Raw genomic sequence first — 24,284 nt, 5'->3', positions numbered from 1 at the left:
CCAAAACTATCCAGAACGGCAGGGAATTGTTCGAGTCCTCCCTCTGCGGGGACCTGTTGAATGAAGTCCAAGCCAGGGAATACGCTAAGGCGAAACACGAAGGGAGGAAAGAGAAAAGGAAAAAAAGTAGCAAGCACGACTCTTCCCGGTCGGAAGAGCGCAAGTCTCACAAAATTCCCAAATTAGAACCAGAGGAGCAAAATGTAAGTGGAATGGTGATTTCAGCCGTGTGTACACCGGTGGGTTGGTGGAGAGCGTGCCCGGCAGGGTCTGTCCTGTTCTGCCTCTGTGCACGCTGACTCACCAGGCTCTGCTTACTCGTCAGAGCTCAGCAGGAGGTGCCAGGAGCTGTGTCTGATGGTAACACGATGTTGGTTTAAAGGCTCACATGAAAAACAAATTTTAGTAAAGGTTAAATACTGTTTTTTAAATGTTATTTAGTGTTACGGCACGTTTAGAGTTTGCTGTACTCTGGCCAGTGTTGAAGATGAAACTTCTGGACAAAAGCTCGCACATTCCTAAAATTGCCTCTTAAAAGAGTGCTAGATTGTTGAGTGGAAAGTCACTTGGGGCACTCAGCAGTGAAACATGAATTAATCTGGTGCCATATTGTCCATATGCAGAGGATGTGCATCAGGTGGTGTTAACTGAGATTATGGGAAGTAAAGATCCAGATTATTTTGGTGCCCTCTCGTTCTTTTTGTTTCAGTTTCATAAGCCACTCCAGTACTTCTGTTTTCTTTTCTTGTGCTTGTTCCTCCCACCTTGGTGGTGCTGGTTTCTGCCTCTCCCAGTTTGAGGGAATGGGTGGCAGAGAGGCTGGTAAGTGCCAGGAATGGGGAAGTTGCCATATCTGGCCAGGACAGAGATTGCCCAGCACAGGCTGGGCTGTTACAGAATGTAGCTGAGTTTGTTGTGAGGTCTGTGAGAGCTCTTGGAGCTTGCTGCCTCCAGGGAGAAGATCCTGTCCTGCAGGGATCAGCTCTGCTCTGCTGCAGTGGGTTCTGTGCTCCATGGAGGTGCTGTAGGAACTGTGTCCTGCTGGCACTCCCTGAGCAGCCTCTCTTACACTGTACCTGCTTTCTGGCCAGTCTCCACCACCCCACATTCAGCCTGTTCAGCTTATTTCTCCTCTTACCAGTGACTCCTGTTCTGCTCCTGGAGCTTCAGCTGTGCCTGTTCCTCTGGCTCTGTTACCTGCCTGCCACGAGAATGGAATCTTCTGTCTCACAGACTGAATTAAAACCTTACATCTTGAATTGCAAGTTCCTAGTCAAGTGTGTCATGCAGAGCTCACCAGAAATCTTAGTCTGCATTGTCCTCCTTGTGGCTTCCATTTCCCTTTCTGAAGGGTGGTGTGCAATAAATGTTTCGTGTACCCAGCCCTGTCTCACACTAGGCCTGCTCTGACAGGAACAGGATTTTGTGCTGGTGGTTTTTGCTATGAGTTTCCCAGGGCAGTTTCAGATCCATCAGCCCATCATTTGGCTTTCAACTGCACAATTTCATCTTCGTGTACATTTTTGTCATCTTCAGTGTTAATGGTGTGAGACTTTTGACCATCTTCATAGGAGCAAACAACTTTTGGTCCAGCTATGGTTGTTTTATAGTTTTACACTCAATGAGGCTGTGGCAAGTCAGATGATCGGCAGTTGTTCCTTGTTCTGATGCTGTAATTTTGGTGGAAATCCACTGACTCTGAGGGGATGCCCATACTGCAGAGGCTGATTTAAAATGGAAATGTTGTAAAAACACTGGTGAACGTCAAGCTCTGGATCCTTGTTTTAAGAATCAGCCTCTGCTTGGTGGTTATGTTCTGTCAGGAGCTGAAGTCTGTGAACCCGGCTTGAGTCTCCTGGCCAAGGGGAGGTTTCAGGAGAAAGCAGGAATCTGCAGATGGACCTGTGCAGTGCCAGCCCTGAGCTGAGCTGCTGGGTCCCTTCCCTGGTGTCCCCAGTTCTCTGGAGCACACAGCATGGGCTGCTGTTGGGAACAGGGCTTGTCAGCACTGTTAGTTCCTCACTGCTTGTGGCTGAGCACTCCTTTTGCTGCAGGAAGAGCACGTGTGTGGCAAATGTCTCCTGAGACAGTGCCAGCCTTATCTCAGCCTGTCCCCTGACCCTCTGGCATGGCCACCCCATGTCCATGATTCTGATTCTGTCTGTGTTATGGACTTTTGATCCTCCAAACAATCTGGCAACACTATGCAATTTAACATTGATTTTTACAGTTGTCATGTATATTTAGCATCATTTATGTACTGCAGTTCTTGCAGGTAACTGGTGTACAGTGAGACTCACCACATCACTACGGATATCCTCACATGGGGTTCTCTGGTTTTTGGAAATTGTGTGTTATTTTAGATGGAAAGTTATTTGGATTTGCTGTTTCTGAATGTATGTTCTTCTGTCACCTGTTACAGGAGAACATGGTTATATTCAGGTGTGATAATAATGTAAATGGTGTAGAGGAAACCAGGTATTTCTTTATTGTGATGTTACTGTGTTAATTTGGTACAAGGAATAGTCATATTCATGTTTTCTGGGTTCATGGTTGCCTTTCTCTTGTGAGTTATTTTTTTCTGCCTGGTTTCACTATTATCTTTGTTGTTTTACTGTCCCCTTACCTTGTTTGTGTTTGTTTTCCTTTTTTCTCTTTGTTGTTACCCATTTCTTAGAGACCAAACGAGAGGCTTAGCACACTCTCTGAGAGACCAAGAGAAGAGGCAGTGCTGGAGGAAGCCCCGGTTAGTACATGCTCCAATTAACACCTTTGAACTTGGAGAATGTCACTTTCTTGGACTATTTCTTCCATTGATTCTTTAATTTGTCTGATAAATCAGTTGTCATTTCTCTTAAACTCTTCTTGCTCTCATTGCTGCATCAATGCATCTCTTATTGTACTGGATTTATTGCTTTATTTTATGCCAAGAGCAGTATTTTCCATCAGCTTAGGAAGCAGAATTGTTTGGGGGGTTGGCAGTTGCTCTTTTTTCTCGGTTTGTTGGTGATGTTACGTAAATCCCAGCCGTGTGCAGCCCCTTCCTTTCACGTTTCTAAGAAATGTTTTTGTCATCTTGGATTGCCAGAGCTCAGGGATAGCTGAGAGAACAGCAGCTGCAGGTCCCAGAGGATGGTGTGTGCATCTCCCAGGGCTCTGGGTCCTCTCCTGGGGCTGTGACCTGGTGTTTCCTTTGCAGGTGCAGCCGTCCCTTCCCACTCAGGTCGCCCACGACGTCAGGTTCCAGGTTGGGGATCTGGTTTGGTCCAAGGTGGGGACCTACCCCTGGTGGCCTTGCATGGTGTCCTGTGACCCACAGCTTGACGTGCATACCAAAATTAATACGAGAGGTAAGGGAGGAAGCTCTTTGCCACAGTGTCAGGTGTCTGTAGCTGTTCCTTTAGTAAAAATATCTTCATTCTAAACTGCCCTTGTGGGATAAGTTCTGCTGTGTGTGTGCTGAGCAGGACAGTTCTGACACACACAGAGCTAGTACCTGGTACTCTGCAGGTGGCACTGTGGGAATGGGCCTGTGCACAGGTGCTTGTGCTTTTCTCAAGTCACTGTGAGAGTGTTCACTGTGGGCAGGGTGTCCTGAGCTTCCCTCTTAAACTGTTCTGGATCTGGCCTGTTGCATTTCTGCACTTGGCCAGGTGCCTCCACTTGCAGGAGGAGCACTGGGGAGGAGGAAAGCGTGAGCTGCACAGCAGAGCAGTGTTGGCACAGCTGCTGAGTGGAGTTTGCCCCTGCAGGTGCCCGGGAGTACCACGTGCAGTTCTTCAGCAACCAGCCCGAGCGAGCCTGGGTGCACGAGAAGCGCGTCCGGGAGTACCAAGGGCACAAACAGTACGAGCAGCTACTGGCTGAGGCAGCCAAGCAAGCCAGCAACCACTCTGAGAAGCAGAAGGTACAGGGGGCACTGGGGGCACCATCTCGATAAGGGACATGCTCCAGGGCAGGCCTGGAGCTCTTCAGAGCTTTGCCCTGAGAAGGACTGGCTGCATCTCGCTGGCAGGGAATTCAGTGCTCACATTCAGTGTCAGAAATACCCTGCAAATGCAGAGCAGGCTGCAGTCTGCTGCCTCAGAGGTGCAGAGACCCTCAGCATTGTGTTCAAGTGCTGTGGTGGCCTAATGCTCAGTGTAACCGAGTGCTTGTCTTGTCCCTCAAGATTCGCAAGCCGCGGCCGCAGAGGGAGCGCGCGCAGTGGGACATCGGCATCGCCCACGCCGAGAAGGCGCTGAAGATGAGCCGGGAGGAGAGGATCGAGCAGTACACCTTCATTTACGTGGACCAGGAGCCAGAGGAGCGTTGGCCAAAGCCAAAAGACTGCTGCTGCCAGATCGGAGGCAAGAAGAACCGGCGGCCAAAGGCGGCGCCGAGCACGCAGCCGGAGCACGGCAGCGCCAGCGTGGGGACAGGGACAGGGATGGGGACAGAGACAGGGATGGGGACAGGGACAGGAGCAGGAGCAGGGACAGGAGCAGGCTCGTCCCCCTCCCACGCCGAGGCGCGCAGGCAGCCCCCGCGCAGGCAGCCCAGCGCCGAGCAGGAGGAGGCACCGCCCGTCAAGATCGCCTGGAAAACCGCTGCAGCCAGGAAATCCCTGCCAGCTTCAATAACCATGCACAACCTGGATCTGCAAAAGTGTAACATGTCTCCAGTTGTTAAAATTGAACAGGTTTTTGCCCTTCAGAATGCTGCTGGGGATGGAAAACTCATCGATCAGTTTGTTTATTCCACCAAGGTACGTGCTCGGTGCGGTGACCCCTCTTTTGCTCCTGAGTTATCCTGAGCCTGCCTTGCTGGGGAGCTTCAACTGTGTCCACCAAGCTTTCACCACCCCTGTTCCTTTCACTGGAGAGATTGCAGGTGTGACAATGGAATCTTTCAGTGCACTGAAAGTAACTTTTGCTGGTGGCAGAGCAGCTCCCTACAGATGGCCACGTTTTTGTTTGTAACACCTTAAAAATATTAAAGCTTCTAGTTGAAATAATCCAAAAATTCGTGATAAAAGTCAGTGGTTTTGTGGGAAACGGATGACAAAACTGTTAATAATGTGCTAAAAAGTAATAACTACATTTTGTATAACAGACTTTTAAATTGAGTTCTGCCTCTGAGCTTCCTTCAGGTGCACAGCAGCTTCCCACAGTCAGTGTAAGGAAAAGGCTTAGGACTATTTTCTCTGCCTCCTTCTTCTGCCTCTCTACCTGGAGAGTGTTTATTTCATCCTAAGCCCTGTAGAGAAGGTAATGTTTAGAAAAGTCACTGGAATTATTTTTTCCTTGTATGCAAGGGGAGATTGAGAGGGTGGAAAGTTCTGCAGGGAAGCAACTCCATAGTAGATTTAATCCTGTGTATGGGTTGTCAGTTTACACATTTACACGTGTAAATGTTCATTGTTGGGTTGGAGAGCATTGGTTGTTTCTGTTCTGAAATTCAGGGGCAGGTCTGTTACCTGGAAGGAACACACCTTTATAACAGGGGAAGACAATCTTTTCTTTTTTCTTTTCAAGGGAGTTGGTAACAAAACAGAAATAAGTGTCAAAGGACAAGAGAAGCTAAATTCTTCATCAGCACAGAGGAGTGAAAAATCAGTGGTGCAGAACACATCCTCTCCTGAGACAACTTCTGGGGCAGCAGGTAGGGAAACTGCAGTCCTGCTCTGAGCCTGAGCCCTCAGCATGGCAGTTCAGATATCAAACCCAGCATTTTCTCATTACTTGGAAATTATTAACATCTTCCTGTTTACATAATAATTGTAATGAGCATGGCTAATGTCAGCCATGGTGAGCTGTGGGGTGGGATTGGTGGTTTGGCCTCTGAACCTTTGCAACTTACAGCCTGAGTCAACATCCTCAAGGGATGATGTCCTGTGCAGAGCAATGGCAAGGTGGTTTGGAAAACAGCCCAGTGGATGTGTGTTAGCAGGGCATTGTCATGGCTTTTGGCCCCAAATGTAAAGTACAAGAGCAGTCATGAAAGCAGAAGAGTCAGGCAGTGGCACATTTCAGTAGGGAGTGTCTGATTCAGGGGGGAGGCTCCCCAGGCTTTGTTGTTGGGTTTTTGCATGACATGTTAAAGAACAGGGATTTTGAAAAAACTGCTTCAACTCCATCAACCAAACGAGGTAGTGCTTGACTTCTGGAACCATCTCAGGGGGCACATCATAAAGCAGTGAGTTCTGAAATACCAGGTGTGAGGGGAGAAGAACCACTGAAACAAATAATGGAACTTGGGCCTGAAATGGGAAACCTTGAATGAGCTATTTGCATCTCATAATGCTGCCAGGTGTCACTTCTGCTTTAACTGTCCATCTATTTGGTTATTTCACCCTTTCCAACCATGAAATAGGTGAGAAGCAGTCAGAATCTCAGTGGTCAGCATCCATGAGTCCTCTGCAAGCACACTTCAGGTTGTGTCTGTGATGGTTTTAGGCAGGGTTATTTGTTCTGCTGCTCTGTGGAGTGTTTGGGACTGCAGCACAGGGCCAGGAGCTCTGGGTTTCCTGCTGTGACTGGGGATTCATTCCCCTGCTGTTGACAATAGTGGCTCTTTCCAGCTGTGGTTGCTGTGGCTACTTGAATTGCTTTGCAGCAGGGGAGGCCATCACCATTCTGTTCTCTCACCTGGGATCTAAAGGCTTCAGCTTCCCTAAGGCTCCTCAGAGGCAGGGCTGAGGATTCTGAGCCTCTCCTTTTTCATTTCCTTGGGCTTTTTGGATATGTAGCACTCCACCTGCTAACTCTGCTTACCTGCAGTGCCCTCTCCAGTCACCCAGAGCCATTTCCAAAGCCCAGTTACTGGTCCCCTCTTGTGGAACATAACTGCCAAGTGCTTTTTTCAAATGTCAGCTCAGCAGAGCTCCAGAGTCCCTTAGGGTAAAGTATTTCCCAGGCTGCCTCTGGGAGTCCTTATTGATATAACCTGCAGTTAGATCCACAGAATTCAGTAATGCTGCAAAGATAATTTCCTTACTTGAAATCTGCTACTGCAAGAGCAGCCCTGAGAATCCCTGGTGCCTCTGGCCTGCAGACACTGAACTAGGATTTATCTCCAGCAAGGTGAAGGGCTGGTCCAGCATCTGTCCTGAAACTTTGGATGAAAATGTACCTGAAGATGGGATGGAGCATTGTGAATGTGGGGATGGATCCTTGGAGAGCAGGAAGAGGAGGAAGTGCCCAGAGCAGTGCTCAGCATTGGACACTCTGGTTCTGGAATTCTCTCATCCAGGGCTTGATCTTATCTCCTTGGCTTTAGCAGGGCAGCACAGGGAGAAAATCCATTCTTGGTTAAAGTTAACTGTTGGTCACACCTGTTCAAATTTGCCTGAAGCTGCTTTACCTGAATCAGGGGATTTTGGTCACACAGCAAAGTGACAAAAGATGTTCCCCAGCTGTGATGTGGAGACCCACTGCAGCTGTGGGAGTTCCTCAGGGGATGGGGCCTGTTGGAACCAGAAGTTACACATGGATGGACATGATGGATATTGACCTGAATCATTAATTTCTAAATTATTAATAACCACTTGCTATTATTCATTCATTAATACGCACTAAAAGTTTCTTCCCTTGAAGAAAACCAATTTTTTTTTCCCCTCAGAAATCCAATTATTGTAACATGATAACTTTTCCAGCTGGATAGTTTAGTTACCGAGACATTCCCAAGCCATTCAGCCATAGGAAAAATGCTCATCCAATGGATCAAGAAGAGTTTCAGGTTTTTTCTCTGAAGTCCTTTTGCAAGGCTGTCTTTCAGTCTGGTTCAAGCCCATGTGTCTCTGGATACTGGATCTTCTGACAAGACCAGGCAGGTTTAGCTCCTAACAGTTGCATCTGTCTGGCATAGTCAGCTCCCAAGAGTTTGCAATTTTGCTTGGAAGAAACCAAAGTATTGTGTCCTCTTTGGGAGAAGCCTCCCAGACTGAAAAGACAGAATAAGCTGCCCAGCAGCTCATTGTAACTCCTCAGGTGGCAGTTTTCTGTCAGCTCCAGGTGTGTGCTTGTTCCAGCAGCTGCCCATGGTGTTGAGTGTCGTGTCCGTGCTTGGGAGGTACTGGAGCACAGAAAGGACTTCTGATTTTGCCAGCCTTACTTGCCAAAAACCCAGTAGCTCCCTCTTCATCTGTTGACATGTCACAATTACCTTCATTAATCTGAGTTTGTTTTCTATGGTAATACTTTTAAAAACCTGTTTTTCACATTCATTAATGACAATAATACATCGTGGTTGATGCTTCTATTTGTGCTGAGTTTTTTGTTCCCTCCAAACCTTCAGGTGAGCACTGAGGTCTGGTGTGGCTGCAGGTGGTGCAGGGTGGGGCTGGCTGTAGTTTTGTGACAGAGCCATCACCCCACAGTGAGGGGCACAGATCTGGCATTTTGGGGGAAATCCTGAAGCTGTGCTTTCCATCTGAAATTTCTAGTTTGTTTTTGTTCAAGGAGTGGGTTGTGGCTACCTTCCCAAAACACCAAAGATGGACTGTTTGGTTCAAAATTACCCAAGTGAAGACTGTGCCTGAGAGGTGTGTTATGGATTATGGAAATCTGCTTGCCCTAAGCTGAATTCCAGCCTTTTGTTCCACTCTGCTACTTGTGTCTGTTTTCTGAAGCTGATCTGTCTCTGGAATCAGATGTGTGTCTGCAGCCACAGCATCAGCTGGTCAATAGCTTGGAACTGAATTGAAAAATAAAACATTCAAAAGAAGACAAAGTCTTGGTTTCGTTCCTTTACCTCTTGGTTTGGTGTTGCACATTTTGGTGTACCTCAGAAATACAAGGAATCATGTAATGGAAACCTTTTTCCTTCTTCAGGTTCTGTAGAAAAGAAGCAACAGAGAAGATCCATTCGAACCCGCTCCGAGTCTGAGAAATCCACTGAAGTTGTGCCAAAGAAGAAGATCAAAAAGGAGCAGGTTGGCTTCCTCCATGTAGAGAGTTAAAATATATCGTGTTCATAAATGTTGTGGCTTATATTGGTGCCTTTTTATTTTTCTCCCTTTCCCCACCGGGTTTTGGTTCGGACTATGCTCCATGAAATGCCCCTGTCAGTGCCATTGCTGTGACTCTGCTGCTGGCATCAGTGCCAGTCAGCCTGTGCAAGTGGGAACACAGTGATGGATCACTGCTAATCAACCTGCCATGTTTCCTTTGAGATTTCTGAGCACAATGGCTTTGTCTCAGTGATTTCTCTTGGATGGAATTGCCACCAGGTTCCTTCCTTTGGCTCTTGATTTAGCTGCTGGTTTGTGTTGAGGTTTTGTTTTTCAAATGAAGTTAGAGTGACCACTTCTGAAAATGGACTTCAAGAATGATTTCACTTAAAGATGAATAGTCAGACTTTCATGTTGGCAGACATCAAAAACAGTTCTGGGATATACCTTTTTTTTTTCATGAAATAGTTCTAACGTGTACAGGGCATTCCTTTAATCTGGATGTCAGACAGACAAATGTTGTTGCTTTCAAAAATTTAATGATAAAAATTTCTGCGTGGAAATGAGTAGGAGAGTGCAGTGGATGGACAGAAATATTAAAACCTGCATACACTTTTTAACAAGTTTGTCAAAGTTGTTGGTTCTTCTCTTTGCGTGGTTGATTTTTCCCTCTCCAAGGGTGCTCTGTCTGAAAGCTGAGAATTTTATATAAAAGTTTCATAGTTTAGCTTTTCCCAGTGAGAATTTTTAAAGAGGAACAGTCAGGATGAAGATTTATATGGGAAGGGGAAAAAATATTTTTATCTCTTTAATTTATTCTTTGCCCTTTGCGCTTTGTTTTGCACTTCCTTCACTTCAGAGACTGAAAGTGAGCTCAGTTGCTTTTGGGATTTTTTTCCCTTATTTTTCCCTTGATGCTGCAGCATTTCTGCACTACTCCAGCTCGAGGCAGTTTCTTGCTGAAACTTTAAAGCAATTTAAGTGTTGGGTGTGTGACACCTGCTGTGGTCCCTGGAGCCTCTTGGCACGAGCTGTTGCAGCCTCCCCCTTTCAAAGAGTTGGTTTGTGTTTGTAAAGGTTTCTTATTCTAACAAAGGTATAAGAACCAACAAGATGAACTTCCAGGTGGCTTCACGTGCTTCTCTTACCTGGCTGACTCAGTCTGTGGACATTAATTAAAGTGCTTTTCTCAGGAGAAGTATCTGACTCAAGTGAAACCCAGGGGCACTGTAATGCGCAAAGCCTTGAATGTATTAAGTTAAATTTTAAAAAAGAAAACTTACTAGCTTCTTACAATTATGCAACAGTATTTGTTACCCAAAGTCAAGTTTTCTTGATTCCCCAGTTAGTCTGCAACAACTTGGTATAAAATTATAACTGGAACGAGTACAATTAATGGGAAAAACAAAATGTTGATGCTACTGTTACAGTGACTAGTGGAGAAATAAAAGTGATTGTTTAGATTTTATATTTGTATTACAAAATGTATCCTATACAAATCCTTCTACTGTATGTTTTTACCTATTGTACAACAAAATAAAATATTTTTTAAAAAAATTATAGAATAATCCTTAAATATTTACTAAATGTGTTCCTCCATGCATATGTAACCGCATTGCAAAGAAATAACTTGTAATTCTTAACCTTGAAAAGAGGATTTTAGGCAGCATCTTTCTCGTGTAAATATTACCCAACAGGAATCCCCAGGCGTTGCCCGTGCGGAGAGCTGGGGCAGAGCGCAGAGCCGCCCCGGCTGTGCAGAGCCCCCCCGGCTGTGCAGAGCCCCCCGGGCTGTGCAGAGCCCCCCCGGCTGTGCAGAGCCCCGCGCCGGGCGGGCCCCCGGGAGCGCCGCCGGCCCGGTGCCGCCCTGCGGGGCTCCGGGCTCTGCACAGAGGCTCTGCCCGAGCCCGCGGCTGCTGCAGGACACACTCACGGCGCTGCCGCACCCGTGCCGGGGGCAGAGGAGCGGCCGGGGCTGCCCCGGGGCCGGCAGCGGGAGCGGATCCGGCGGGACGCGCGGCCGGGGCCGAGCGGGGGGAGCCGCCCCCGCCTCTTGTAACCCCTCCATCTCACCTGTTTGCTTTTTGCTCCTAGGAGAAGCTTTCCTCCGGTGTTAACTGTGCCCTTTCCTTCCAAACAGGTGGAGGCTGTGCCGCTGGCAGCAGTGAAGACGGGGCTGCAGAAAGGTGAGTGGCAGGTGACAGTGAGCTCACGGCCCCGGGGCAGCAGCTGTGCTCTGTCAGCTGCAGTGCAGGTGCTCTCTGGGCCAGCCTGCCTTTGGGCTTCTGCTCCTTGTGCACTGCTGGGGGAGGGAAGGTGTTTGTTCCTCTGCTGTCAGCCCGTGCTCCAAGTCTCTGCTTAGCCTAAGTTAAAGATGGATGATGAAGAGGGAATCTAAGGATTTAGCCTTCCTTAGAGACAAGTTATTGCCTTCCTCCACTGTCGCCATGTTAAAGTTTGTCAAAAGCTCTACCTGAGCTGATTTTCAGTGAATTTTCAGGGAGAATTCAACTAGTAGCAAAATTGCAAACTGGAAATTAAGGCAGATAATGGAATCAAAGCTCCCATCTTTCTTTATTAAGTTTAAGCAAAAAGTCGAGAACATATATTAAACTAATTTTAGCTTGTTGTGTTAAGGTGCCAGTGAGATTTCAGACTCCTGTAAACCCTTGAAGAAGAGAAGTCGTGCCTCCACAGACATGGAACTGACCAGCTCAGCCTACAGGGACACGTCTGACTCTGATTCCAGAGGACTCAATGACTTACAGGTAAAGGTGTCTTGGCTCTCACAGTGACCTGATCAAGCTCAGTGTGCAAGAGGCTTTTCAGTTGATTATTGCTAAATATGTGAACACTATTTTCTACAAATTTTGAGTCTTCTATTATCTGTAAACATGAAGCCTAGCTGTTTCCTTCTAATCCCCTCCATCTGTTTGTTGTGGAAATACAGTGTTTACTTACAATTTTTCCTGTTACTTTGGCAAAGTTTTGGTTTAGATCATGGTTTGCTCTGTGGAAGGTTTGAAGTTTTTGGGAATTGAGTGCTGCTGCTGTGTCTGGTGTAACTCCAAGGAGAGTCTGGAAAAGTAGGAGAGCCCTTTATGGTGTTTGACTTGTGCAGGCACTTGTGTCATCCCAGTGAAGTTCAGCAACTTGCAGAAGCTTTGTGCCTCCTGACCTACCAAATGCTCTTGTGTTCAGCAGTGGCAGAGGCTCTGGCAGTGTGGCTGTCCTGGGGGGGTGTGGTGTGAGTGCTGTGGGTTTTTGCTGTTGCAGGGCAGTTTTGGCAAGCGCTCAGACAGCCCCTCAGCCACCGCCGACGCCGACGCCTCCGACGTGCAGTCAGTGGACTCCAGCTTGTCCAGGAGAGGAACTGGAACAAGCAGGAAGGACACTGTTTGTCAGGTAACTGGTGATACTGGGAAGTGATGGATACTAAATATGTGTCCTCTGTTTCTGTTGATTATCTTACTTTGAGCTCTCAGATGAAATATCCAGGTTTTTAGGAGTTCTTATCATCTGGAAATGATTAATGATTAAATATTAATGATTAATATTAAATAATTCCTAAGCCCTCCTACAAGCCAGAAAGCTCAGCAGCTGGAAGGTGGTGTCTAAGCCATACCTGCCAGTATCAGAAAAAAAAAGTAGATGGTATTTTCTGCTTTTTTCGTTTGAAAATTCCAGATGGTTGGTCAGAATGGGAGAGAGTGAGAATTTTTCAATATTTTGAAAAAAAAAGTCCTGAGCTCTTGTGTCCAGTTCCCTGGTCAATAGTAAAGGACCTGAAGAACAAGAGCAGCTTGTTCCCTGGGCAATGGAGGAGTGCAGGTGGATGCTGTGGTGCCTCTCCTGTCTGTCCTGGCTCACACTGTTACTCCAGAGGCAGGTGCAGGCAGTGCTGGGGCTGTCTCTGCCTGAGACTAGCCAGGCTCAGCTGTCCTGCCTTGCCCTGCTTGTGAAGCAGTGTCAGGCAGTTGCTGTTGGCAGCCCTGGCACGCTGGCTCCCTGCTGAGCTGGTGCCTGTTGCAGATCTGCGAGAGCTCCGGCGAGTCGCTGCTGGCCTGCGAGGGCGAGTGCTGCAGCTCCTTCCACCTGGAGTGTCTGGGCCTGAAGGCTGTGCCTGAGGAAAAGTTCATCTGCACCGAGTGCAAGAATGGTGAGTGTGTTCTGGGCCTGGAAAACTGGGAGGGATTTCCCCCTTTGCTCAGGAGCCACATTCTGGTCAGAGCAAACCAAGCTGGTGCTTTTGGGGGGTTGTGAGTTTGGGTTATTTCACTGCTTGAGACCAGATTCTCATTTTCAATTTAACAAGAAAAGAAAGTAATGAAGCGCTTAGGGTTTTACTTGGAATAAGAGATTGTTATGTGAGCAGCTACTCCACTGTTACTGTGGGTCCCAGTGATCACCCAGCCTGTGGGACGGGGAGGCCCCTGTTCTGCTCGGTCTGTTAGACTGAGAATTTGCTGGGACAATATCTGTGTGTCAGAGCTGGCTTTTACAGCGGGGATTCCTCGTTCCTCCTCTTCCAAGGAGAGCACACGTGCTTTTCCTGCAAGCTCCCTGGCAAGGACGTGAAGCGCTGCTCCGTCAGCAGCTGCGGCAAGTTCTACCACGAGGGCTGCGTGCGCCAGTTCGCCACGGCGCTGTTCGAGTCGCGCGGCTTCCGCTGCCCCCAGCACTGCTGCACCGCCTGCTCCGTGGACAAGGACATGCACAAAGCCAGCAAAGGTCAGCCCAGCTCCCGGCCAGCAGTGCCTGCACCCTTCCTGCCTGACACACAGGGCTGCTCCTCGTGAGTGCATCAGCTGAAATAGCTCCTGGCTGTGCAGTGTCCCTGCATCTGCATCCACACGCTTGGTCAGCTCTTGGGGCTGATCCAATGGAAGCCAAGGGTTCACACTACGAGGCCGAGGAGTGTTGGTTTTTAAAGACAGTTTGTGCATAATTATTTTTCGAGGGAAAAGATCCTTTTAGAAATGAACCAAAATGTTCAAACCAAACAAACAGACTCTAGAATGATAGAAGTTTTTCTTAACAGTTTTAAAGTGAAAGTTAAGGGGTGATATTTGTGAAACTTTCTTTAGGAAAAAAGGTGTTTCTTTTTTTAACCCAGTACTGCCATTGGAATAGACTCAGCCTTACCTTTGCCTGTGGGGAATTGTGCCCTGTCCTGACCCCAGCCCTGGGTGCCCTCAGTCGTTTTTGCAGCCCTGGTGGTGCAGTGCCCCAGTGACCATGCCCTGGCTGTGACAGTGCCCAGTGACCCTGCCCTGGCTCTGACAGTGCCCAGTGACCCTGCCCTGGCTCTGACAGTGACCCTGCCCTGGCAGTGACAGTGCCCAGTGACAGTCCCCCTGTGACCCTCCCTGGCAGTGACCCTGCCCTGGCAGTGACAGTGCCCAGTGACAGTCCCCCAGTGACCCTGCCTGGCTCTGACAGTGACCCTGCCTGGCTGTGACCCTGCCTGGCAGTGACAGAGCCCAGTGACAGTCCCCCTGTGACCCTCCCTGGCTGTGTTCTGTCGCGCAGGTCGCATGGCGAGATGCCTGCGCTGCCCCGTGGCCTATCACTCTGGAGACGGCTGCATCGCTGCAGGAAGCTTCTTTGTGTCATCCCACATCCTCATCTGTAGTAACCATTCCAAAAGGACTCACTCCTCATCAGCTGTAAATGTAGGCTTTTGTTTCGTTTGTGCAAGAGGTGAGACGCTCGGTTTTTCCCTTTTATAGTTCTGTTGTCATTGTGCACTTCAGTGATAAATACAGTGTTCAATGAGGAGCTCCTCCTTAGGGCTTGCTGGGGTTAAATGGCATTTTTTGTCTAATTTAATTTAATTTAATTTTGGTCAGCAGTTCTCATGAGATTCCACTCACTGTGTTGGTCCATAACATTTGATAGCCAGAAGCAGCAATAGGCACTCAGGCCATCTTGTTCTGCCAGTAGGGAAAAGCAGATCCCAATTCCCCCATTCCAGCCTTTTCATGCTGAGAATGGCTGCTGTGTTGTGAATCACTATAATAAGCAGAAGGGGATTCTTTCACTGCTACAAACTTAAAACTGTATAAGGCTAAAAGGTGGGATTTACTCATGAATTGAACAACTCAATTTATAACTGCCATCACATTTCAGAACTTTGAAAGAAAACCTTTGGCAGTACTGTATGAGCAGGTTTCATGCTGGGCTTTTCCATGTGTCAAAGTTTGTTTGTTTTTTTCTTTTTAATTTTTTCCTCACTTGTTACTTTCATGGTTCTTCAGTCACTAGGGTTCTGCCAGAGAGCAGCTTTGAAAAATGTCAGTGCAGCAGCTGCTTTGGTCTCAAGATTCAAAAGCACCATTATTCTTAGGTGTTGGAATAATATTAATGTGTACCTTCTACAGAATGCCAGCAGTTTCTATTGGATGTGTTCTCTGCAGCAGTTTTGAGAGTCACTAATAGGGAAATGAAAGTTGGCTGGATCCTGAAGTTACTTGTTTTCATTTGTGTTCATTCAGGTGGAAGTTTAGTTTGGCTTGACTTTGCAAGAGCAGATTAGTAATTACACATCTCAGAATAACAAGGAATGCAGAAAGAATTTTTTATGCTTTTTTTTTTTTTCCACTTTACCTTTGTTAGTAATTCTCTTTATACCTGAATCTGGCTGCATCGGAGATTAAACTGCACAAGTCTGGGTTTTCTCCTGGCCATCTAAATAACCTCTTAGCCCTGGCAGATGGAATTCCCTGTCCTCTGTATTCCCCAGATCTTAATTAAGAGAACTTGAACAGTTACAAACCATTGCCATTGCCTGAATTCTCTGTGTCTTGGAGCAGCTCTGTCTTGTTCATCTAGAGCATTCTTGTGGGGCCTGAGTCCTCCAGCCCAGCTGGAATCAGGAGCCAGAGTGCTGAGGACAGTACCTGGGGCAGGAGCACTGAGCCACCTGCCAGGAAGAAATGGGGAGTGACCCCTTTGGAAATCCTTGGACATGTCTGGGAGAGGGGTGATCCAATTAGTGTTAGTCACTGTCAGAAGCAGAGACTTTGTATTTAGATGCAGTTACTGAAGTGAGCAATGTAGGTGAGAAGCAATCTATAAAATATACAAACTTACTTACAGTGAGGTACTTGAAATACAGATACTTAAAGACTTACTCACCACCCTGCATGCCCTGCAATCAGAATGCCACAGTTCTCCTGGCATGTGGAAGTTCCCTGGTTTCAGGCACCTGCCAGTGCTACGTGTCCGGATGGGCTGACCCCAGTCTTCTTACAGCAGTGTTTTGGCAGCACCAGGAGCTTCTCTGCAGCCCTCAGCTGTGTGTCCCTGAGGGGAGGAGCTGGGGGCTCTCTTGGTAGCTCATCTTTGCAGTTTCTTTGGGGCTCAGTTGCTCTGCTCTCCCCGTGAGTTCCTGGCCAAGCGCTTCTGCTGGCAGCCCTGGGCTCCCAGCTGGGCTGCCTGGCTCTTTGGGGAGGGAGGAAAAGCTCTTCTTGCTGCAGGACAGAGAGCTGCAGAGGAATGGAGTCACATAGGGAACTCTTCTGGAGCAGCCCTGGCAGGGCTGGGTGGGCCTGGGGCAGAACCTCCATCTGTGCTTCCCCTTGGTGCCTTGCAGAGCCCTGACCTCCTCCTTGCTTTCCTACACAGTAAAACACTCAGGAAGATCTCAGGGCCAGGTTTGTGGGGAGTGGGACGGTGAGTTCTCATTCCCAGCATCTGTTCTGACTGTAGCCCCAGCTCAGAGCACAGCCCTGCTGCAGTCACATCACCCCAGAGGAGCTTCTTTTGCCCTGTGGGAAGGAGAGGGGCTCCCACAGGTTCAAACTTCGCTGCTTTTCTTGTGCTTGTCAATAAATCCACAAGTGAAGGGTAAAAAACCTATTGAAATTCCACTTAGAAGCAGCTTATTTCATTGCAAGATTTTCCAGTTAGGTTTGAGTCTCTCCAGCACAACCTCTGTGCTAGCACAGAAACTTTGTCAGACTTTCCTTTTTCTTCATTTTATCCTTTTTTCATTGCCACATAACGCATTAGAGGTGGTCATTGGGTTTATTTGATTTTTCCTTCATGGAATCATGGGTAGTTTCATTGCAACTCATCTCTTTCTGTTTGTTTCGTATAGGGCTGGTAGTGCAGGACCATTCAGACCCCCTGTTCAGTTCCTATGCCTATAAGTCCCACTACCTACTGAATGAGTCAAATCGTGCTGAGTTGATGAAATTACCTATGATTCCTCCTCCTTCGTCAGCTTCCAAAAAGAAATGTGAGAAAGGTAACCAAAATAGTTTCTTTCTCTTTAATTTATTTTGGCTTTTTCTATTTTTATTCTTTCAATCAACGGAGAAATGTCTGCTTGTCCCCACACTGACTGCTTTCAGTGACCTTCACTCATGGTTTTTGTGAGCCTGTGTTCATGTTGTTGGCAATTTTTAATTTTTTTTTTTTTTTAATTATAAAAGGGCTTAAAATAATTGCTGTCACTAAATTCTCCTTGGAAGAGATTTGGTCACTCTGTACCTGGCCTGGGCTGTTCCATGTTCAGGGAGCTGTTTGCACAGCAATGTGAAGAGGAGGCAGATGGATCTTGATATTGCTGCAGTTCAGTATTTACCTGGCTGATGTAAAACCACTTCTTAAGGGGCTGGGAGCAGAGGGGGATGTGCTGCTGGGGGTGTTGGGCAGGTCCTGAGAGAAGAGAGTGCTGTGTGGCTGGAGCAGGGTGGGAGCTGTGTCCTTGTGGAGGGTGCCAGAGCAGGAGGGCAGCGAGCCGTGGGCTGTGTCCCCTCCAGCAGGGCCAGCAGTGCCTGTGCTGTCCCCTCCTGGGGATGGCCCCAGGACTCTGCTGTGTGTGCAGTGCTCAGCTCTGCACTGCACTCCCACAGGGCTGTGGTTCCCAGGAGCACTCAGAGCCTCTGCCCAGCCCCAGTCAGGGGGCTCAGCCCTGTGGGATCAGTGCCTTGCAGCACTCCTGTCATTCCTGGCAACAAGAATTATTTTGAGCCCTGTGCTTAGCTTGAGCCATACCTGCCTAATGCATCCCGAGAGCAATGTTGGGTTTTTCTTGCTTAGCATTGATGGTTTCGTGTTTGGTTGTGTTTGGTTTTTGCATCTCTTGGCATTTTCTCATCTTGGATAATGTTTCAGTAATTTGTCTGTATTTCCTCTGAAATTACGTTTGCAAAAAATGCTTGAAATTTTTCATTATGGGTTTGGGAGCTCTGAAGGATCCATGTGATTGGATTTTACTGGTTTTAGCAGAGGAAATACAGTGCTGGTCATGCAACTGAATTGTGTAAGGAATGCTCTTTGTAACATTCAATTATCTATTAATGCAATGATATTTTGGGAAGTCTATAGGTGGACAAGATTTTCTGATAAATGTTTGAAAGTGACTATTTGCACTTCTTTTGATACTGTGATTGAAAATTGTTTTGAATATTCTCAAGTCTCTCCCAGATTTTCCATCCAGAACACAAAAACTTGTTAATTTTAAAATATATATGCATATAAGGACTATATATTTTTATATACTTAGATGTATAAAATATTACAGTATGTGTAAGGTATCAAGTCATCTTACATGAGCTGCTTTGCTGGGGGTGGCTGAGAGATGTGCTGTGGCTCTCCACATCTAACACATCATCCAAAATGTGAGCCAGCCAAAATGACTTTTGCCCAAATCAGCGTGAACGTCAGAAATTCTTGTGAACCCCAGTGCTGAGGTTCCCTCTGTGCACCAGGAATTTTTGGGATGGGGGTGACTCACACGTGTCTCATTCTGCATTATGTGCTGGGCTCATCCCGGTAAACTTTCTATGGAATAAACACACTTATTACATTTCTTTTTCCTGTCCTTGTAGCAGAAAAGTATTGATCAACCTATAGGCTGTGGGGCTGGTGCTCGCTGCTGATTGCTGGGGATTCAGTCAGAGCAGTGTTGATTGAAAAGGATTTTGTAGAGGAGTGGAGTTTGTGGTTGCTTTGGCCATCCCCAAAGCAATAAAAGCTGTTCCCAGCTGCAATGCTTCCCTTGGGAATGCTGCTCCTCCTGCTTGAGTCCTCAGCTGCTTTTTTTTGTGAGGAGTCCCAGCTTAGACTAAGCACTGCACAGCCCTTTTTAACCAACATTGTTAATTTGACTTGATCCCTTCCTTCTGCCATTTTTCTGTGGGGCAGTGGGAATCTGGAGTGGATGATTTAAAATGAATGTCAGCTGCTGTGCACGGGGGGAGCAAATCCTGACTTCTACAAACCAAGCAGGGCTTCTTTGTTTCAAGGTGGCAAACTGCTGTGCTGTGAGTCCTGCCCAGCTTCCTTCCACCCCGAGTGTCTCAGCATAGAAATGCCTGAGGGCTGCTGGAATTGCAATGACTGTAAAGCTGGCAAGAAGCTGCGCTACAAGCAGATCGTTTGGGTCAAGCTTGGGAATTACAGGCAAGTTCACCCTTTGGGGCTTCTCATGTTTGGATGTTTTCATGTGCTCTGGAACTGCAGGAAGGTAAAGCAGCTCATGGTGAGCAGGAGTTAGAAGTGCAGTGATTCCTCTGCTGGGGGTCAGGCACGGATGTCACCCTTGAAGTGCAATGTTCCTGCTTGTCCCTTGCAGGGATGGACTCTGGATTGCCCCAGAGTGAACCCCACAGCTCTGCTCTGCAGAGCAGATCAGCATCTGGGGAAGCAGGGGCTGGCAGGGCCCAGCTGTCCTTGCTGCTGTTGGCTTTAGTCAGCTGCAGCAGTGCAGGTGTTTACAGGTGATCCTGGAAACCCACTCTCAGGCCATGGATACTCTAGAAGGCTTTTCCAGAATTTGGAGTAAGAACTTCTTGTGTTTTGCATGGAGCTTCCCAGGTATTGCCAGCAGGAGCCTTGACTGTGTGAGGGAGAAATTCATTTCCTTTAGGAAGGAAAACTGGCTTTAATTCTCAATCCCATTAGGGAAACTCTGGTTCAGGGAACTTATATTCTTCTTTTCTCTCCTACTCTGCAGGTGGTGGCCAGCAGAGATCTGCAATCCCAGGTCTGTGCCTCTCAACATACAGGGCCTCAAACATGATATCGGGGACTTCCCAGTATTTTTCTTTGGTTCACATGACTACTATTGGGTACACCAGGGCAGAGTTTTCCCTTATGTTGAAGGAGATAAAAGCTTTGCTGAGGGGCAAACTAGTATTAACAAGACCTTCAAGAAAGGTAAAATCAAACAAAGTTTATAGTGGTTTATGACAAAAATTCCACGTGTTTGTGTCTCCATCACCACTTAACCTGCATGGGAATATTATGTGACTAGTGTTCTGTGTTCACGTGAAATCCAAGCATTGTGTTGATCCCTTGACTGCAGATAAAAATGTGTTTAAGTGCCAACTCATTGTGTGTTGTTGTGGGCCAGTTCAGTGCTTCCACAAAGGGGAAATGTTAAGATGGATCTTGGGCTCTGCTGCATGGGATCATTGTTCAATATCTTGGTACCTGCTGAAAGCACCTGATGATAAATTCATGATAAATTACAATAACTAATTTTTAGCTTGTCTTTTTGTTACTAGACTTCTGTTCCTAGTCTTAAAAAAAAAAAATAGATACATGTACATGTACATATTTGATTAGCAGCAGCTGGGGCTGATTGCTTTCTGTTCTGAATTCCTTGCACAGCACTTGAAGAAGCAGCAAAACGTTTCCAGGAACTGAAAGCACAAAGAGAAAGCAAAGAGGCATTGGAAATTGAAAGGAATTCAAGGAAACCTCCACCCTATAAACACATTAAAGTGAGTTGGCATCTTTCTTTTTTATTGTGTGCATGAGTAATGATGCCTAGAGAAGGTGTGGCTGCCCACTCCCTGTTCAAGGATGGGTTGAATGGGCATCAGAGCAACCTGTTGTTAGTGGAAATGTCTCCTTGGCCATGGCAGGGGTTGGGACTGGATAGTCTTTAAGGTCCCTTGCAGCCCCTTCTGTGATTCCGAGTGATGTACTGGCACCAAGGTGTCCAGCAGCGAAGCCCAGAGGGACTCGCATCAATCATTGTGCCGTTCCGTTCACCCATCTCCCGTTGTGTTTGGCAGCGTGTCAACACAGCATACAGTCATTTGTCAGTGCCTGCTGGCTCAGCAGCTGGCCCTGTGCCAGTGCAGCCTGTTCATGCTGTGCTCTGCCCTGCCCCAGTCCAACAAGGTGATCGGGAAGGTGCAGATCCAGGTGGCCGACCTGTCGGAGATCCCTCGCTGTAACTGCAAGCCCTCCGACGAGAACCCGTGCGGGCTGGAGTCGCAGTGCCTCAACAGGATGCTGCAGTACGAGTGCCACCCGCAGGTGTGCCCGGCGGGGGAGCGCTGCCAGAACCAGTGCTTCACCAAGCGCCTCTACCCCGACGCCGAGATCATCAGGACCGAGCGCCGCGGCTGGGGGCTGCGCACCAAGAGGAGCATCAAAAAGGTGCAGGGCTGGGGGGCTCCAGGGCCAGGCACTGCCCTCTGCCCCTCCAGAGCACGAGCTCTGTCCTAACCCGGACTGACACCCAGCGCCCTGGTGACCTTGTGGCGAGGCTTCACTCAGGCCACAGCTCTTCTGATTTTCCTTAGAAAACGCTGTTGGCCTGGAGGGCTGCTTTTAACATGGGGTTTAGCCACTCTTTTTATTCCATTCAGAGCTTTTTAAATCTGCATTCCATGAAAACCTTGTTACTGCGAATTTTCTGAGCTTATTGGCTACTAAAGTCCTAATAAAAGTGAAGTATGTGGTAAAAATACTTAGTGGAACAGTTCCTGCTGCTTCCTGAGGAGTCCATGAATATTGTCACATTGTCCTCTTTGCAGAAAGTGGGAAGGTTGAAAGGGTTTTACAGACCTGGCAATTGTCTTGTGTACTGAATGCAGGAACAGGGCTGCCTTTTATTCTGTGTATTGCTTGCACAGCAATTACCTGGTGCATGTATTCACATTGTGCCCACTAGAACCACATTGTTCCTTTTTTATAGGAAATGCTTTTTTCTGTGCTGCATCCCTTTACCACCACGATTGGGATGCACAGATTTCTACCTTTAGTTTCCTTCCCTTTGCAGGGTGAGTTTGTGAATGAGTATGTTGGGGAGCTGATTGACGAGGAGGAGTGCCGGCTGCGGATCAAACGTGCTCACGAGAACAGTGTCACCAATTTTTATATGTTGACTGTAACCAAGGTGAATATTGTGCCTTGTTTGATAGCAAAAGTCACTCAGCAGCAGGAAACCTTTTTGCTTTTTAAGTACTAAACACATCTTTGTCTTTTTCCTCGAAGGACCGAATAATAGATGCTGGCCCAAAGGGGAACTACTCTCGTTTTATGAACCATAGTTGTAACCCAAACTGTGAAACGCAGAAGTGGACAGTGAATGGTGACATTAGAGTTGGACTGTTTGCTCTTTGTGACATTCCTGCAGGTAAAAGGATGGCACTCTTTGGCATGTTTGCTTTTGTCTTGCAGTAGCCAAGTTCCTCACTTAGAATCCTGTTTTTTGCTTGAAGTGTTCAGGAACTTTTTTATTCATTGGAGTAGAGATGATACTTACAGTTCCAGTTCTAGAAGGGGTGTCATGGTAGCCAATGCTGATGAAATGTCATTGTCACAGGCCTGTCCTCCCTCAGTGTCCGTGTGGGTGAACTGTTTTTCTTTGGATTTTAGGGATGGAGTTAACATTCAATTACAACCTGGACTGCCTGGGCAATGGCAGGACCGAGTGTCACTGCGGAGCTGAGAACTGCAGCGGCTTCCTGGGCGTGCGCCCCAAGGTACCAGGCTGGGACTGCAGCTCCTGCTCCCAGAGCAGACTGTGGGGCACAGAGGGGGTTCATCTCTTTCCTTTTTTAGCCTATCTGGTACTTTCTACCCTTGGAAATCTCCCAAGATTTTATAGTGTGCCCTGCCATGCTGTTGTGTTTGGTGGGAAGTTAATTCAGGAAGATCTGAATGGGCACTTCTGGCTTTTAGAGCTTAAATACTGTTTTAAATGGCTCTCATTTAAGAAAAGTTCATGTAACTAATAACCCAAAATGGGCTGGAATGCCAGGGGTTTATAAGTGACTCTGTATTGTGGTTTTCTCCTTCTTAGACAGCATTTGCAACGGCAAACGAAGAGAAGGTGAAAAATGCAAAATTAAAGCAGAAGAAACGGAAAATAAAAACAGAACAGAAGCAGATGCATGAAGATAACTGTTTCCAGTGTGGAGATGGGGGAGAGCTGGTCATGTGTGATAAGAAGGACTGTCCCAAAGCATACCACCTCCTATGCCTTAACCTGACTCAACCACCTTTTGGTAAGAGCAGTCACGTGGCTCCTCCTGCTCAACTTTTCCTTCCTGCTACAAGACACTGATGGAGGTGAAATGCAGCATTCATATACATAAAATACAGTGTTCACTTGCATTAAATGCAGTATTCATTTGCACTAAGTGCACTAAATCTGCTTTTGCAGTACCACTCACTTTTAGCAGAATATCAGGTGACTCTTCCTGAATGGAACCAGTGGGCAGAGGCTTTGTCATACTTTTTAATGTTGTTCTTGTTACTCTTCTTGGGTCAAACTTTTGATTTAAACATGAGCATCATCTTGATGTCCTAGCCCAAGCAAGTTCAAACACTGACAAAGCCAGCAGAATGTGTAGGGCTGACCCAAAGCTTCTTTGGAGGTACCCTCTGAGGAGTGCAGAGTCCAGGGCAATGTGAGATGCTCACAAAGGAGGAAAAAGTACAAAACAAACTCTGTCTTGCATGGACATTCAGTGCCTTGATGCCAAGGGGGGTAGATCTCACTGTTTTAAGGTCTGGTTGTGCATGCAGTAGTGTTCTGGGCCAAGAGAGGCCTAAAAATGCAAAACAGAACTCTGTTTAGTCAGGTTCTTGTAGAATCTCAGATGAGAAGCAGAAGTAGCAGCTGATTGTTCTGAACTTTGCTTGCCTTCACCTGAGCAGTCCAGCACGTCCCCAAAGTGCACTAATTCCAGCTCCCTTTCTCTCTCTGCTGCCATCCTCAGGAAAGTGGGAATGTCCATGGCATCAGTGTGACATCTGTAGCAGCCCTGCAGTGTCCTTCTGTGAGTTCTGCCCCCATTCCTTCTGCAAGGATCACGAGAAGGGAGCGCTGGTGCCGTCGGCGCTGGACGGCCGCCCCTGCTGCTCTGCCCACCACCCCCGCTCGCCCGGGGCACCCCAGTACTGCAGCAAGATCAAGTGCAAGTTGGAAGCACAGAGCGCTGTGGAAGAGGCCAAGGAGTGAATTTGGTTCCAAACAAGCAGGGGAGGGGAGAAGAGGGGCAGCAGGCGATGAACTCGGAGACTGCAGTGCCACGCTGGGCTCTGTCCTCAGCACGTGGCAGCTGGAGCAGGACCATGGACCTGACCAGGA

The 24,284-nt window shown here is 47.5% G+C and overlaps 1 protein-coding gene across 1 annotated transcript; it reads left to right on the top strand.

Annotated features, from left to right (window-relative positions):
* Positions 1-803: 803 nt before the first annotated feature.
* NSD3 (nuclear receptor binding SET domain protein 3) lies at positions 804-24,262 on the top strand (the record flags this gene model as incomplete). Its single annotated transcript, XM_079328982.1, is given in 24 exon segments — positions 804-822; positions 3,153-3,350; positions 3,753-3,907; positions 4,172-4,308; positions 4,310-4,347; positions 4,350-4,747; positions 5,517-5,643; positions 8,814-8,914; positions 11,073-11,118; positions 11,570-11,700; positions 12,209-12,337; positions 12,965-13,091; positions 13,466-13,663; positions 14,465-14,635; positions 17,037-17,186; positions 19,192-19,348; positions 19,902-20,104; positions 20,561-20,673; positions 21,071-21,340; positions 21,966-22,082; positions 22,181-22,322; positions 22,565-22,671; positions 22,992-23,196; positions 23,914-24,262. Coding segments are annotated over 24 exon segments (3,681 nt in total). The 3' UTR covers positions 24,156-24,262.
* Positions 24,263-24,284: the final 22 nt, after the last annotated feature.

Source organism: Erithacus rubecula (genome assembly GCF_903797595.1).
Source record: "Erithacus rubecula genome assembly, chromosome: 29".
In the NCBI taxonomy this organism is placed as follows: Eukaryota; Metazoa; Chordata; class Aves; order Passeriformes; family Muscicapidae; genus Erithacus; species Erithacus rubecula.
This window is presented reverse-complemented; position numbering and strand designations above follow the sequence as displayed.